This window comes from Oncorhynchus gorbuscha, linkage group LG22 (assembly GCF_021184085.1).
Source record: "Oncorhynchus gorbuscha isolate QuinsamMale2020 ecotype Even-year linkage group LG22, OgorEven_v1.0, whole genome shotgun sequence".
Classification (NCBI taxonomy): domain Eukaryota; kingdom Metazoa; phylum Chordata; class Actinopteri; order Salmoniformes; family Salmonidae; genus Oncorhynchus; species Oncorhynchus gorbuscha.
Genome location: NC_060194.1, coordinates 33024673 through 33040123, shown reverse-complemented (window position 1 = coordinate 33040123; position 15451 = coordinate 33024673). Strand labels below are relative to the sequence as shown.

Here is a 15451-nt window from a genome sequence, read left to right as displayed (position 1 = left end):
AAGCACCTTTAGTAAATCTGCATTCTCTGTGAGAGCTTCCCATGTCTGGAATACACTGCCATCAGACACACATAACTGCACCACATATCACACTTTCACAAAATGCTTGAGGACATGGCTAAAGGTCAATCAGATTTGTGAACATGGTCCCTAGCTGTGTGTTGCCGCTTTCCATGTTGTCTGTTGTCTGTAGCTTGTGAGGTGTGGAAACACTTTGTTGCTTTTATGAATTTTGTCTTGCTGCTTTTTGTTCTGTGTTGCTCTGTCTGCTACGTCTTGCTTGTCCTATGTTGCTCTGTCTGTATGCTATGTCTTGCTTGTCCTATGTTGCTATGTCTTGCTTGTTCTATGGTGCTATTGTCTATATTGTAATTGTTTTTAATAACCTGCCCAGGGACTGCGGTTGAAAATTAGCCGGCTGGCTAAAACCGGCACTTTTACTGAAACGTTGATTAATGTGCACTGTCCCTGTAAAAATAAAATAAACTAAACTAAAACTAAACGTTCTGCTCGTTAGGTTGCTAGCTAGCTAACTTGGCTAGTCAGTGCCTAAATTACAGCTAGATACAAATGATCAATAAAGAGATATCTTGCCGCATTGGTGTGGCAGACGGATTCCTGCCCTCAACATACTAACCTAACATATTACCACTTTACTAATAAAATCCAAATGTTTCCCTCTAAACAAATGGATGATTTATCTTAAGGCTTCCTTACATGTATATATCAAAAAACAAAATGTATCTAACTTCATTGGATTATATATACAACTTTTTCTAAATGATAAATAATTAAATACATTTCACTCAAAATTTTTGATGGCATGACTTCAAAAATGTTGAAATAGAGGACATTTGTTGTTGTTGTGAGATTTTCAGGGGGCAGGGCACGCCTTACCCCAGGGTGCGTCTCGCCCAATAGTACCCTATATCCCAGTTGATTTGATGGTAAATTTACAACACTTCTAAGCGATGAATAAGAAATGGGAAAGTTCCAATTCCAAACAAGCTTAAGTCTCTTTCTGTACCTGTTCAAATTCTCTGGAAATGCAGTATTGCTTTCTTCCTTCCATGATATCACGAGCTATTCCATTACTTTTCCAGTGATTTTTTGTTTTAAAAAAAATGTAAATTTAGAAAGTTGGCATAAAAAAATTGTCCCGACAATTGAATCGCCTGCTGCGATGCGCTTTCATTTCTTGTCTCGTATGTCTCGTCAAATCAACAACAAAAATGGCTAAAACCCAGTGTTAAATATAAATTAAGTGGTTGAAGTGTTTTTATTACCCATTTAGGACAAATGTGAATTAATACATTTGAGACAGGTGGCAGTGCATACAGGCTATCTGTTTCATGTCTCAGGTAGCCCTCGAAAGCCAGCATGGACAGAATGCAATAATTGTCTCATGCCATATTATAATTGCACTCCTCTAGATCTGAAATAATTGAATGGTGAAGCTTGCATCCACCCAGTCAACCATAAAAGCAAGCCAAAGCAATTCAGGCATTCTTGAAAGTCTGGACAATCCTTGTCCTGCAAATAAAACTGGCACAAGATTAAGGGTGTGTTCCTCTGACCAGGCTTTGTTGAGGCATGCCAGATCTTACAACAAAATATCAGCTAACCACATATGTTATAGCAATCTGGTTCCTGACACACTCATTGGTTGATCAATGTACTGTCTGAGCAAGGGATCGCAACCTAATGCTGTGTTCAGTAACCAAGTGGTAATTCACCATATATGACTGGGAAAAATCCACTTGAATGGCCCTCCAACTGGTAATTACTAGTGGGAAACTTGTCTATCATCCTGAGATCCCACATGCTGACCTCTGATGTCATCTACTACGAAAATGACCTCAATAATTGCATTTTTTTTTCAGTTAAATGCAACAACAAAACATTATTTATAAAAAAGCAATCTATTAATATGGTTTTTGAACACTGTAGTTTGTTTACAAGCATGATAGCTGTACTTTTACTTTATTGTTCATGCAGCTTGGCGTTTCTCAACGAGTTCAAAGCACGGGAATGCATGCAACTAGTTACGACTTCACTACTGGTAAATTCAAATCTCCCACTTGGTTACAAACGCAGCATAAGTATCTGATAATTAATTGCAAGCCTGGAATGAGTTCATACTAATGATTTCCAGATCAGTGATTGATTTCCTGTGTAACAGTTGTAAAATGTACTTGATATATCTCACCAAAAATCCCTCTTATTTATTTTAATGTATTATTCAAAGGTTATTTTAAGATGTATTACATTACTTTCAAGAGTGAATTATTTTTATTGTATTTCATTTCTAAATTGTGTTAATGCTGTGATGTCATCAACGGGAGCCACGCTCTTACTCCTCAGTTTGCTCAGAGCGTGATGAGGAGAGGCAAATATACTTGTATGGAGTCCAGACTGCAGCAGTAACTTTTGCCTTGTATTTGTATCCATTCCATGCAGTCATTAAAAGAGAGACAACTGGCTGAATTGTGTCCAAAGCCTTATCTTCCACCTACACCTTACCAGAACCCAACGCAGAAAGGTACCGGTGCAGAACCGGTTACATTGGTGCCGTGGCCCGGATCAACGTGGATCATTGTGAATCGCCGTTGATCAACACCAGCTTGGTCACCAGGTGGCCAGTCCTGACTTTGGAAATCTTATCACACAACTAGCCAACCAGATAGGACAGTCTATATCATCTCAAATTAGGATGGAAGGTGAGAAGAAGGAGGACAGGCTCAGAGCTCCAGTGCAGGCCAGACATTCACTGACACACCCTCCCTTAATTTATCCGGTATGAACTTGGTCATGCAGTCTGACGTGAGAGAGCCTCTATGTTTCAGAGGGGATGGGTCTGACAAGTACTCAGTACATGAATGGGAGGAACTCATGGACGTCTCCCTGAGAAAGAGGGGCTTGCCGGTCATAGAACAGTCACAGGAGATCATGTCCAAACTTATGGGGAGCGCTAGAGACATCATAAAGATAACACTCAGCAGCAATACATCTCTGAAACCTCACGAGAACCCCAAAGTGATAATAGATATACTGAAACAACATTTCAGTGAGTTGACATATTCATCCATGCCTCTTGACGATTTTTATAACACTTTGCCAGTACTAGGAGAAAATGCCATGGAGTACTGGATCCGGTTGAACAAGGCAGTAGATGTGGCCGACGAGTGTTTGGGGAGGCAGGGTCGGAGCACCGAGGACTCCAGCCGAGAGGTAATGATGATGTTTTTCGAAACACTGCCCAGATCCTTCTCTTTCTGCGGTTTTAAAGTTTTAAAAAGCCGATAGGTGGACCGCAGCTGAGATACAAGAACGTCTAGATGAGTATCAGTCTGAAATGAAAGCCCAAATGTTGACCAGGTCAAAGCACCCTGCTGCTGTGAGACAGGTGGTCACACATGTACTTGAAGATGAAGTGACATCTTGTCCAGTGTCTCCTAACCAGAGTGAGGTAATTGTCACACCCTCTAAGCCAGGGGTCCCCAAACTTTTTCCTGTGAGGGCCACATAACTTTTCCCTTCTCTGATGGGGGGCCGGTGTCAGTTTGTAACAGAAAAAGTGTGACGATCGTAGGGGAGCTTAAAAAATGTATTGTTTTCCAGAAAGCCACACATAACCAAATAACCCTTTCCAGGTTCTTTACAGAAAAAAAGTCAGGAAACAAATAATAACACTATTAATGAAATAAATAATAACTAAATAACCCTCTCTGAGTTCTTCACAGAAAAAAACAGGAAATAAATAATAACTAAATAACTCTCTCTGGGTTCTTCATAGAAAAAAAAGCCATGGAACATTAACTTTCTGTCGTGCCATGCACAATCTTAACAGATAAAAGTTCAGCTCAGTTGTCAGAGCAGAATCTCTCTGACACATATGAGCAGTCTCTTAAATTTCTTGTGTTCCTTCCTTATAATCCTTTTGTAGGTTCCAGTAGGCTTGTAGACACCGCTGTTTGCAGCTCTCTCTCATCAACTTCCCTGTGAAAACCACAAAAGAAGCAGGTTGAGAAACTGAACTAAGTGATACAGCACCTACACCGCACAATACATTTCACTACCAGTATGGTTGTAAAGATGGATTTTATCCCAGTAGATTTTATTATGATTATATTTGTTTATGCTCAGAATGACTCATTCAAGTCAGAAAAGTGAGCTTACCTATGTATGTTCATCAGTGTGAACTGTGGGCCTGCATCTGGCTGGTGAGAAGTTGAATATCAGGTTCCATTCTAGTTACAGCCAGTCTCAAGCACTGATGCAAATGTTCATCTGTCAATCTTGATCTCATCGGGGTTTTCAGCAGTTTCATGCGAGAAAAGGTTTTCTCGCAGATATACGTGCTGCCAAAAACTGTGGACATTTTCATTGCGTGTTTTTTGATGTTTGGATATGTGTCGTTTGGGAGGGCGGCATAGAAGTCAATGAGACTGTTGGGCTTGAATGCGTCTTTCAGAACATCACAGTTCTGTAACAGCCAACTCAAACTGATATGAAGGCTGGGCTTCATCAATGTCGGCAACAAAGGGGTTCTGAAAAAGACGGATTTCTTTCACTGAATCGCACACCGAACTCCGCCTTCAGCATTTCCAGTGCTTCCACGCACTTTTCAGCTGGGAACGGGACCGCTGGGTTCTCAGTCGACAGGTTTTGGGTAGCAGGAAGATGGACAAAGTTGCGCTTTTTCACTTGTTCCAAAAGCAGCGCTAATTTCACCTCAAATGCTTTTATGTGTGAATACATGTCGCAAATGAGTTTCCCCTCGCCTTGTAGCTGCAAGTTAAGGCTGTTAAGTATTTCTGTCACGTCTGTTAAAAATGCGAGGTGCCATTTCCATTCTGGGTCGATCAGCTCTGGGACCGTTTTGTCTTTTAAATGAAGAAATGCGTTAATTTCGGTAGCAGCTCGTAAAAACGCCTCAAAACTCTGCCCCGGCTCAGCCATCGGACCTCTGTGTAGTACAGCACATCTCCGTGCGTAGACTCCAGTTCAGACAGGAATTCTTGGAACTGCCTGTGTTTAAGTCCCTTTGCTCTGATGAAGTTTATGCACGACACCACAACCTTCATTACAGAATCCCACGTCAACACTTTGCAGCACAGTGCTTGCTAGTGAATTAGGCAGTGGACTCGTAGCGGGGCGGTGAGACCCCTTTTTTCCAACTCCCGGTTCATGCGTCCTATTAGACCGCGAGTTTCGCCCACCATGCTAGGAGCCCCGTCAGTCGTGATGCTAGCTAGCTTTGACCAGTCCAGGTCCAACTTCTCCATGGTTTGGCACACTTTGTCAAAAATATCCTCTCCCGTTGTAGTCCCTTTGAGACTTTGGAGGGCTGCCAGCTCCTCGCATATCTCAAAGTTTGCGCTAACTCCACGAATAAAAATGAGCAGTTGCGCTGGAGTCTTGCACGTCCGTGCTCTCATCAAGTGCTAATGAAAAAAAGTCAAATTCTTTCGTCTTCTGCTGCAGCTGGGCATATACATTACTCCCGATTTCTTCAACGCGTCTGGTGATTGTACTCGCCGACAGACTTACGGCATTAAATGCATCTTTCTTCTCGGGACACACCTCCTCCACGACAGCATCCATACATTTCTTAACAAACTCTCCGTCAGTGAAAGGCTTACCGCTTCTTGCTATCAGTTTAGCAACCCGAAAGCTGGCCCGAACGGATGCCTGGTTCAGCTGAGCTTGGCGTACAAATGTATTCTGCTGAGATAGTAGTCCACTTTTTAGCTTTGAGAGTTTGTCTGCTCGTATTTGGCCTTGCAAGCTATCGTACTTGTCTTTGTGACGGGATTCATAGTGTCGGCGAAGATTGTATTCTTTGAATACCGCCACCGTCTCTTGACAGATGAGACAAACAGCCTTTTCTTTGCATTGAACAAAAAAATAATCGTCGTTTGTCCACTGCAGGTTAAATACCCTGCATTCTGAATCAAATTTTCTCTTACCTAACCTTTTCGCCATTATTCCGTTCTCTCTTTGACAGGGCCGGGCCTAGGATTTTTTTTCTGGAGGCCAAATAGGAAAAAAATTCGATAGCGTCTCTGGTATTGTTCAGAGGGCCGGGCCAAATGTGCTGATGGGCCGTATCCGGCCCGCGGGCCGTAGTTTGGTGACCACTGCTCTAAGCAAACTGAAGGAAACTGCATGCAAACCTTGATAAGCTTACTTGATCGCAGAACACTCAGACAACAGTAAGACCGCAGCACCCACTTAACCAAGGGTACTCTTACAGGAAATATTGCAAGGTGTGTAACGGTTCAAACCACTCTACACTTGCACACTGTAGAAGGGAGGGTCTGTGTTGGTCATTATTTGAGTCAGGTCACTGGAAGAAAAACTGTCCGAAGTCTGAGCCTAGATACAGTGAGGAGGACACACGAGCAACCAATGGAGCGGAGCCGTTAAACTAGCGGGCCCGCATTTGGAGGGGGGGATATGCGGGTGAAGAGAAACAAACTCTCGAGTGTGATGAAGATTTAGAACGACGATATGTGAACGCATGTAGTACAGCACCAGAAGGGGTTTGGGTCATAGCGCAGAATATACAGAGTAGCGCCATTTGATGAACTGGTTTATGCCCCAGTCACTGTAAATAACCAGTTCCAATTGAAAGGGATGCTTGACACTGGCTCCATAGCCTGTTCTTTAAGCGAAGCAGCAGAACAAAGAATGCTGGCGGAAAATATTAGTCTTGAGAAGAAACCACTATCAGAGCCAGTCATTCTCGTTGGTTTAGGGGGGGAAACAAAATGCATGTATGAAGTTGACCTTGATGTGTATGGGATTAGTTGTTTAGTCCCTGTGCTCATAGTCCCAGGTCAGCATGATGATCTCATCCTCGGTACAAACTTGATAAAACACCTTATGCATCAAATGAAGGGTACTGACGAGTACTGGAGCCTCATATCAGAATGTGCTTCGCAGCCATCATCTGCAGGTGAATACTTTTTGAACATGATGACTAACCTGACATGTTGGCAGAGTGAAGAAATGCCCAGAAAAATAGGGACAGTCAAACTCAACCAGGCTGTCACACTCCTCACTAAACAAGAGCAGCTAGTGTGGGGAGGCTTCCCAACAGCGTGCCAATGTCTCCAGGGAGCAAGCACCATGCCATGAAATATCATGGTGGGTCGAGTCATCACACCCATGTGGGGCGACAGGTGGGTGCCCATGAAAGTCACTAACCTATCGGACAAACTCTAAAGACAAATTGAAAGCTGGCTGATGTGTCTCCCTGTCTGGCTGTGGAGGACTTCAAGCAGCCCATTACAACCGACTCCGTGGATTTGAAGCAGAAACTGCTTGATGTAGGGTTGGGAGAGATTGACATCAAACCCTGTAAAACCAGTCAAGCATCAAGAGAGGAATTAGTTCAGTTACTTCTTAACTACAATGATCTGTTCTCCAAGAGCGCACTGCATCGTGCAAAGCCAAGGGCTTTGAGTATTGCATTCGACTCACAGATGACAGACCATTTCGCCTACCATATCGGAGGGTTCCGCCTGCCCATTACCAGAAACTACGACAAGTGTTGACGGAAATGGAGGAACAGGAAATAATCAGGAAATATGTTTGCGAATATGCTTACCCTCTAGTAATGGTGTGGAAGAAAGATGGTGGGCTTCGTATATGTACAGTTTTCAGATGGCTAAATGCAAGGACACACAAAGATGCACATCCACTTCCACACCAATCTGACTGTCTTGAAGCTCTAGGGGGCTACACCTACTTCAGTACGATGGACTTGACATCAGGCTTTTACAACATACCTATGTGTGAGGAGGACAAAAAGTATACAGCCTTCACTACCCCACTGGGTCTGCATGAATACAATCGAATGCCGCAGGGCCTATGCAATAGTCCAGCTTCATTTATGAGGATGATGCTTAGCATTTTTGGAGACCTAAACTTCAGTAGCCTGCTGTGTTACCTAGACGACCTCTTGGTGTTTGCACCAAGCGAAAGACAAGCCTTGGATAGATTGGAGCTGGTGTTCCAGAGACTGAGACAGCACAACCTGAAACTGAGTCCAAAGAAATGCAATTTCTTGCGGACGTCTATGAAAGTTTTGGGTCATGTCATTAATGGTGACGGGGTGGCTGTGGACCAAACCAAGGTGGATGTGATATCCAAAATGACAAAGTCGGATCTAATGGAGGAAGATGGGTGCACTCCTTCATTCCAAGTCATGTTAGGTCGCGTTCCGAGACTCCCTGTTGATATAATGTTCAAGCAAGTTTTGAGGGATCCTGTGCTTGTTGACTATAGTAGCTATGTCAAAACACTGAAGTCCCATCTCCATGAAGCAGTGAGCATCACTCAACAGCATACAGTTAAAGAACAACAGAAACAGGCCAAACATTATGACAGAAAAGTCAGAAGCACTCACCTGAACAAAGGAGACAGAGTGCTTCTTGCTAAAAAAAGGAGAAAGGGGGAAAAGAGAACTTGCCGACAAGTGGGAAGCTAAGGTGTACACGGTCATTGACAGAAACTTACACACACACATATATAAGGTGGTGTACTTGTCCAGGAGATTCCTCTGAATCTGCCTGCAGATAGCTTGTATAGCAGAGGACAAAGATGAAATCTTGGAGTTCACTTGTGCCAGTAGTGACTCAGTAGAGTTTGTTATCCCTTGAGTTCCATATCTTGATTGATATGCATTCAGGATTTTGGTGAAATTCAGGAGGGGTGAAACACAAACACAGTTGTAAAATATAATTGATGTATTTCACCGAAAATCCCTCATTTTGTGTTTTGTGAGACATAGGTTCCGCTTTGCAGACTACTTTATGGGGAAAATATGTAACTATTACAATTTTTACTTTTAAAACCCATACAAATTCAAGGATGTTTTCAGACCAGGAAATACCAAAACTGATGATGTTGGTATGTTTTAGGTCTATAATTATCGCTCCTTGACCTTTCACAGGTGTTCAGAATTAAAATGATTAGGATCAATTGGTCCATAAATATTTCTAGTTTGTGGGCACTCCTAGATCATTCAGTCATGTCTCTCCTTTGGCAATGTGCAATTCTTTTGGCTGTCGTAGCAGCAAGCGCTGCCAATGAAGGTACGTCTAATAATGAACGCATAATATGATTATGTAGCGCTGATACCATGTTAACTTGAATAGGCTACTTATCTCATGCTGGCTGCCTAACAGACTAGCCAAGTTGTGGTGTTGGCTCTTGAGATGTGAATGATGACATTATCAAATTTATATTTTTAGATTTTAATGTGGATTGTGAGAAACACTCCATTAAAGTGACATGGAAGGTCAGTCCAGAGTTGGTTGAACATGCTGCCCGTCTTTTCCTTGGACACTGTGTTCCGTCCACATTTTCTGTTCTTCCCACGGGAGAAGGGATGGCGACATTCCACTACAACCTCAATGGCTGTGCCATCAAGAAACGGGTAACTCTTGTCTAACTCTTGACCCAATGTATGCCATTTTGGATCCTGCGACGAATAATGCTTCTCCTTCTATTCCCCAGGTGACTGGCAAAAAACACATCTATTCAACCAGCCTGACTTACAGACCTAACCGAAAGCCCAAACCTGCTGCTATTAGTCACCATATTAAGTGTGTTTACATAAGGTAACCATCTATGCCAGGGGTACTCAACTCTTACCCTAAGAGGTCTGGCCCCTGCTGTCTACTTTATCATTAATTGCACACACCTGGTGTCCCAGGTCTAAATCGGTCCCTAATTAGAGGGGAAAGATTTTTTTTTAAATGCAGTGGAACTGAGTTGAGTTTTAGGGCTCTATTGGGTGTAGTGTACTCTAGCTATGGTGTTGGAATCAAATCTTCCTAAGCCTTTGCCACCTTCATTATTAAACTAAACATTCCCCCTTGTATGTAGACCTGAGGGATGGATTCCCCCATTCCTTATCCCTGCCTATGGTAGTGCTGAGGGTCATGGAGGATTGGTTTTCCACATGGCACTCCTCAATGGTGAGTGACTCATACAACATCAATTAGTGTAAGAATATGTTCAGTCAACTTAACTGGTAAAGAAATTCCTAGCAGAGGACACTGCCCAAAGCTAGTTGAAACCTGTGGCTGTACAGTACGTATGAGCATTGTGCCCCTTCCCCTCTCTGTTGCATGTAGAAGACCTTACTGGTCTGGCTAAGAGCAGCCTGTTTCCCCTGGGCTCTTTCATCCCCATCTGGGCAGCAGTGGATCAGAAGGACCATCAGCCCTTGCTGCTGCTCTTGGAGGAGTGTGTGGTGGCCACAACACCAGAACTGCAGTCTGCGAGCCTGGTGTACCCCATCATCACCAACAAGGGGTATGTACCAGACCTGGCTATGGCCATGTAGGGTGCACGTTTTGGTTTTTGACTGCCTAGCGCTAAAGTATTGAATACATTTTAAAGTTAGCTTATTTGCTGGATGGAAGTTCTGTTTGTCTGCTCATTGCACAATGCATTTTCAGTTGCCTTGCAGATGGGAAGACTGGGAACTCCAGGTTCCTGCCTAGGTACCACTCGTCTGCTATTCTGCTTTACCTGCAGTCCTTCAAGTTTGCCTTAGGCGAGGAAGTGAGTGGACCACAAGTTCTCGGTATGACTGGGTTGTTTTCATACTGTAGCTCTTGACTGTTCTCTTATTTCACCCCAGGTGTATATTCATTGTAAGCTTGTTGCATGGGACCCTGAGGTTTTTGATATAGAAAAGAAGGCCTGCCACTACATTAAAGAGACTGGAGAGTAAGTATTGGTCACATAACGACCATAATGACGTTAGTGCCAATGCAACAGCCAACTTTTTTAAAAATTCATAGATGGGAGCTGCTGGACGACCCGTCTCAAAGTGACCTCTGCAAGTGCTGTGACTCGAGTTGCAAGCCTCGGTTGAAGAGGGGTGTGGATTCAGGTATTTTGAGGCACTTCATTTCAAGCCTGACTAAACTGTAGTTCCATATTCATTTGAGCTGATCACTCTTGAGTTCTGATGGGACTGCAGCTTGAAGTAATTTATATATATATTTTTCTCAGAACCCCAGGGCCTGGTTCAAAACTCTGTTCTTGGACCGCTCACAATAGTGGAAAACTCTGAAACCCGGATCCCCAGTGAATTTGTAAAATATCCTACTGTAGAACAAGGTTGGTGATTTTGGCATTGAAGACTATAGTTTACACTTGGCTTTTAATTGTATCAGCTTTGATGCCAAATGAACTTGAACCTGTAACCTACTCATCTGTCATTGTGTTCTGTATTCAGTTGACTGGTCGGTGTAATGGTCTGGAACACTTTGCTTGTCAGGTGTGTGTGCTGGTTATTTTACTGTAAAATCCCCCAACGGCAATGAGATGCATGTTACTAACAATTCTTCAACCTGTTACAGGGATGGCTGTCTTTTCTGTCTCTACAGCCATCTAATTGTAGGTGGCCTGAAGGGTGCATCACTTTCTACTATCCCCAGTATGGATATGAAGTCCTTTGACTTGAGCATGTTTCAATAAAATGACTACTTTACAATGGTGTTTGTTTCTAATGGTTGTCAAAATGCTATGATCCTGATGAGATGTACCCTAAATCCAGTAGTGCGGAGCCGGTATCTACACAAAATAGCCAAGAGGTGACCATCTGGTTGTAAGATACTTTTTCAGCAGTAGCCCACCCCAAGATGAAATTGACAAGCCAAGTTTAGGGATTGTAGGTGGCTGATGGCCATGCTTAGGTAACAATTCAGGAAAATGGCTTTAGTTTAAATGTGTGTGTTTTTTTAGGAGAGTGCCCATCAGGGGAATATACCCCAAAGATTATCTTGGTTTCAGTGTCTTTCATACCTCACTGGCAAATGTCTACCTTTCTAACAGTTTAACTAGACTATCATTCGCATAGATTGAAAATCCCAGCAGTTCAAGAGCAAACTGTTTTTGGCACATTGACATATAACTGATTAAACATTTCATAACACTGGCATTTCCCCTCTGACAGGTCACAAATGAATCCCACCCCAGTTAAATTTCATCATAGCTCACGAGCCCAGTACTTGCACTGTATCTGGTAACAGAACTCATTACAGACCAAGCGTCAGGTTTCTTTCTCCCTTTTTAAAATGATTTCTTTGCGTTGTCCTCCAGGAACCTCTTGTGGGGTGAAGATGTCGACTGTAGCTGACTTGGCCTTTTCCTTGGCCTGGGGGGGTGACTCCAATATGGCTGCTGTTTGTAGACCTGGTACTTTTGAACAGGAACTCATGACTATTGGTTCAATAATGATGGGCTCCCGAGTGGCGCAGAGGTCTAAGGCACTGCATTTCAGTGCTGGAGGCGTAACTATAGACCCTGAATTGACTGGGCGTGATTGGGAGTCCTGTAGGGCGGTGCACTTGTTAGGGTTTGGCCGGGGTAGGCGGTCACTTTAAATAAGTGTTCTTTACTTGCCTAGTTAAATGTGTGCTGACGTTTCCCTTACCAATATTTGGAGGAAGGTCACTGGAGACCTGTGGGGTGTGTCGTGGAAATTTCCTGTATTACCAAATCATGAGAGCAAGCCAGTTATATTAAGTCTATATTTAATTGAACTTCACCATAGCCCTGTGACTCTCAGATCAATTCAGTGTCTATAAATTAATTCTCAGAGTGCTTAAAAAACAATTCTTAGTATCATTTATAGTGAAGACACACTCCTCTCAGCTCACATGACAAATAACAGATTTTTAGGAACATTACAAAGGAAGACTTTACTTGAGAGAGGAGTATCCCATAGCCAGACAGCATTAGCTATAAATTATTGTTCAGTTTGGTCTCCTAAACAAAGTTCTCCACTTCTTGGTACCACTTAGGACCAAAACATTACCTCATCCAATGGCATTTGTCAATTTGAGATACTCCCATCTCAAATACACCCCCTCCTGGACAAGATCAGAAAAGACAGTGAGCCTCCTAGGCTTTACACTAAATCAAGATAAGGACAACCTCAGAGGGGACATGTAATAGTTAGACACATTCCCATAAGAAGACAAGCCTGACCTCTCCCCTCTGGGGCACAAGTAACTTTCCCCACATAAGCATACTTATGAAAATTGATAAAACATCTTATTTATTAATGTTACCTAAAGAATTTGGATTCTGACACAACAGGTGGAAGTTGTGTTGGTGGTTGATGTGGCAGGGGTAGAGGTCATGGTGGGTGTGAAGCCTACAGCTCGAGCCAGACTGGTTGCTTGTGGGATATACGGATGGATAATCCTGGGTGCTGCTTCATAAAACTGTTAAAACCAGTCTATGCCTGCCAACTGCCTTTCCTTATTCAATGTGTTTTGGATTCCCATCCTCTCCGCCAGGTCAACTGACCCGTAACCTAATTCCTATTCTGAACCTAGCCTAACCGTAAACCCTATTCGTATGCCATTTAGCATATGTTTTTATCCTAACCCCAAGCCTTATTCTAATCCTAACCCTGGCTCCTATTCTAATTCCGCCCCCTAATCCTGATAACTGGGGGATTATCTGACTATGATAACAGACATGTTATGCTAACTAGCTGGCATGCATTTAATTCACCACAGACTCAATATTTTTGATAAACAGAAAACCCAGACATATGGCAGCAGATCCACAAGGTCTGCCATGAGAGGTGACTGTATAGTTCCCCTAAGGAAAAGCACCTTTAGTAAATCTGCATTCTCTGTGAGAGCTTCCCATGTCTGGAATACACTGCCATCAGACACACATAACTGCACCACATATCACACTTTCACAAAATGCTTGAGGACATGGCTAAAGGTCAATCAGATTTGTGAACATGGTCCCTAGCTGTGTGTTGCCGCTTTCCATGTTGTCTGTTGTCTGTAGCTTGTGAGGTGTGGAAACACTTTGTTGCTTTTATGAATTTTGTCTTGCTGCTTTTTGTTCTGTGTTGCTCTGTCTGCTACGTCTTGCTTGTCCTATGTTGCTCTGTCTGTATGCTATGTCTTGCTTGTCCTATGTTGCTATGTCTTGCTTGTTCTATGGTGCTATTGTCTATATTGTAATTGTTTTTAATAACCTGCCCAGGGACTGCGGTTGAAAATTAGCCAGCTGGCTAAAACCGGCACTTTTACTGAAACGTTGATTAATGTGCACTGTCCCTGTAAAAATAAAATAAACTAAACTAAAACTAAACGTTCTGCTCGTTAGGTTGCTAGCTAGCTAACTTGGCTAGTCAGTGCCTAAATTACAGCTAGATACAAATGATCAATAAAGAGATATCTTGCCGCATTGGTGTGGCAGACGGATTCCTGCCCAACATACTAACCTAACATATTACCACTTTACTAATAAAATCCAAATGTTTCCCTCTAAACAAATGGATGATTTATCTTAAGGCTTCCTTACATGTATATATCAAAAAACAAAATGTATCTAACTTCATTGGATTATATATACAACTTTTTCTAAATGATAAATAATTAAATACATTTCACTCAAAATTTTTGATGGCATGACTTCAAAAATGTTGAAATAGAGGACATTTGTTGTTGTTGTGAGATTTTCAGGGGGCAGGGCACGCCTTACCCCAGGGTGCGTCTCGCCCAATAGTACCCTATATCCCAGTTGATTTGATGGTAAATTTACAACACTTCTAAGCGATGAATAAGAAATGGGAAAGTTCCAATTCCAAACAAGCTTAAGTCTCTTTCTGTACCTGTTCAAATTCTCTGGAAATGCAGTATTGCTTTCTTCCTTCCATGATATCACGAGCTATTCCATTACTTTTCCAGTGATTTTTTGTTTTAAAAAAATTTTAATTTAGAAAGTTGGCATAAAAAAATTGTCCCGACAATTGAATCGCCTGCTGCGATGCGCTTTCATTTCTTGTCTCGTATGTCTCGTCAAATCAACAACAAAAATGGCTAAAACCCAGTGTTAAATATAAATTAAGTGGTTGAAGTGTTTTTATTACCCATTTAGGACAAATGTGAATTAATACATTTGAGACAGGTGGCAGTGCATACAGGCTATCTGTTTCATGTCTCAGGTAGCCCTCGAAAGCCAGCATGGACAGAATGCAATAATTGTCTCATGCCATATTATAATTGCACTCCTCTAGATCTGAAATAATTGAATGGTGAAGCTTGCATCCACCCAGTCAACCATAAAAGCAAGCCAAAGCAATTCAGGCATTCTTGAAAGTCTGGACAATCCTTGTCCTGCAAATAAAACTGGCACAAGATTAAGGGTGTGTTCCTCTGACCAGGCTTTGTTGAGGCATCTTACAACAAAATATCAGCCAGATCTTTCCTGACAACAAAATATCAGCTAACCACATATGTTATAGCAATCTGGTTCCATCCTGAGATCCCACATGCTCATGTCATCTACTACGACAACAAAACATTATTTATAAAAAAGCAATCTATTAATATGGTTTTTGAACACTATAGTTTGTTTACAAGCATGATAGCTGTACTTT

General features: G+C 42.4%; 1 protein-coding gene across 1 annotated transcript; it reads left to right on the top strand.

The window, feature by feature from the left end:
* Positions 1 to 8974: 8974 nt before the first annotated feature.
* On the top strand, positions 8975 to 11524 carry LOC124009998. Its single transcript, XM_046322294.1, has 11 exons — positions 8975 to 9107; positions 9267 to 9451; positions 9532 to 9635; positions 9904 to 9995; positions 10155 to 10335; positions 10482 to 10587; positions 10667 to 10755; positions 10830 to 10921; positions 11044 to 11151; positions 11270 to 11311; positions 11394 to 11524. The coding sequence occupies exons 1-10, from the start codon at positions 8981 to 8983 to the stop codon at positions 11284 to 11286; spliced, it is 1101 nt and encodes a 366-aa protein (XP_046178250.1). The 5' UTR covers positions 8975 to 8980; the 3' UTR covers positions 11287 to 11311; positions 11394 to 11524.
* The last annotated feature ends 3927 nt before the right edge of the window (positions 11525 to 15451 follow it).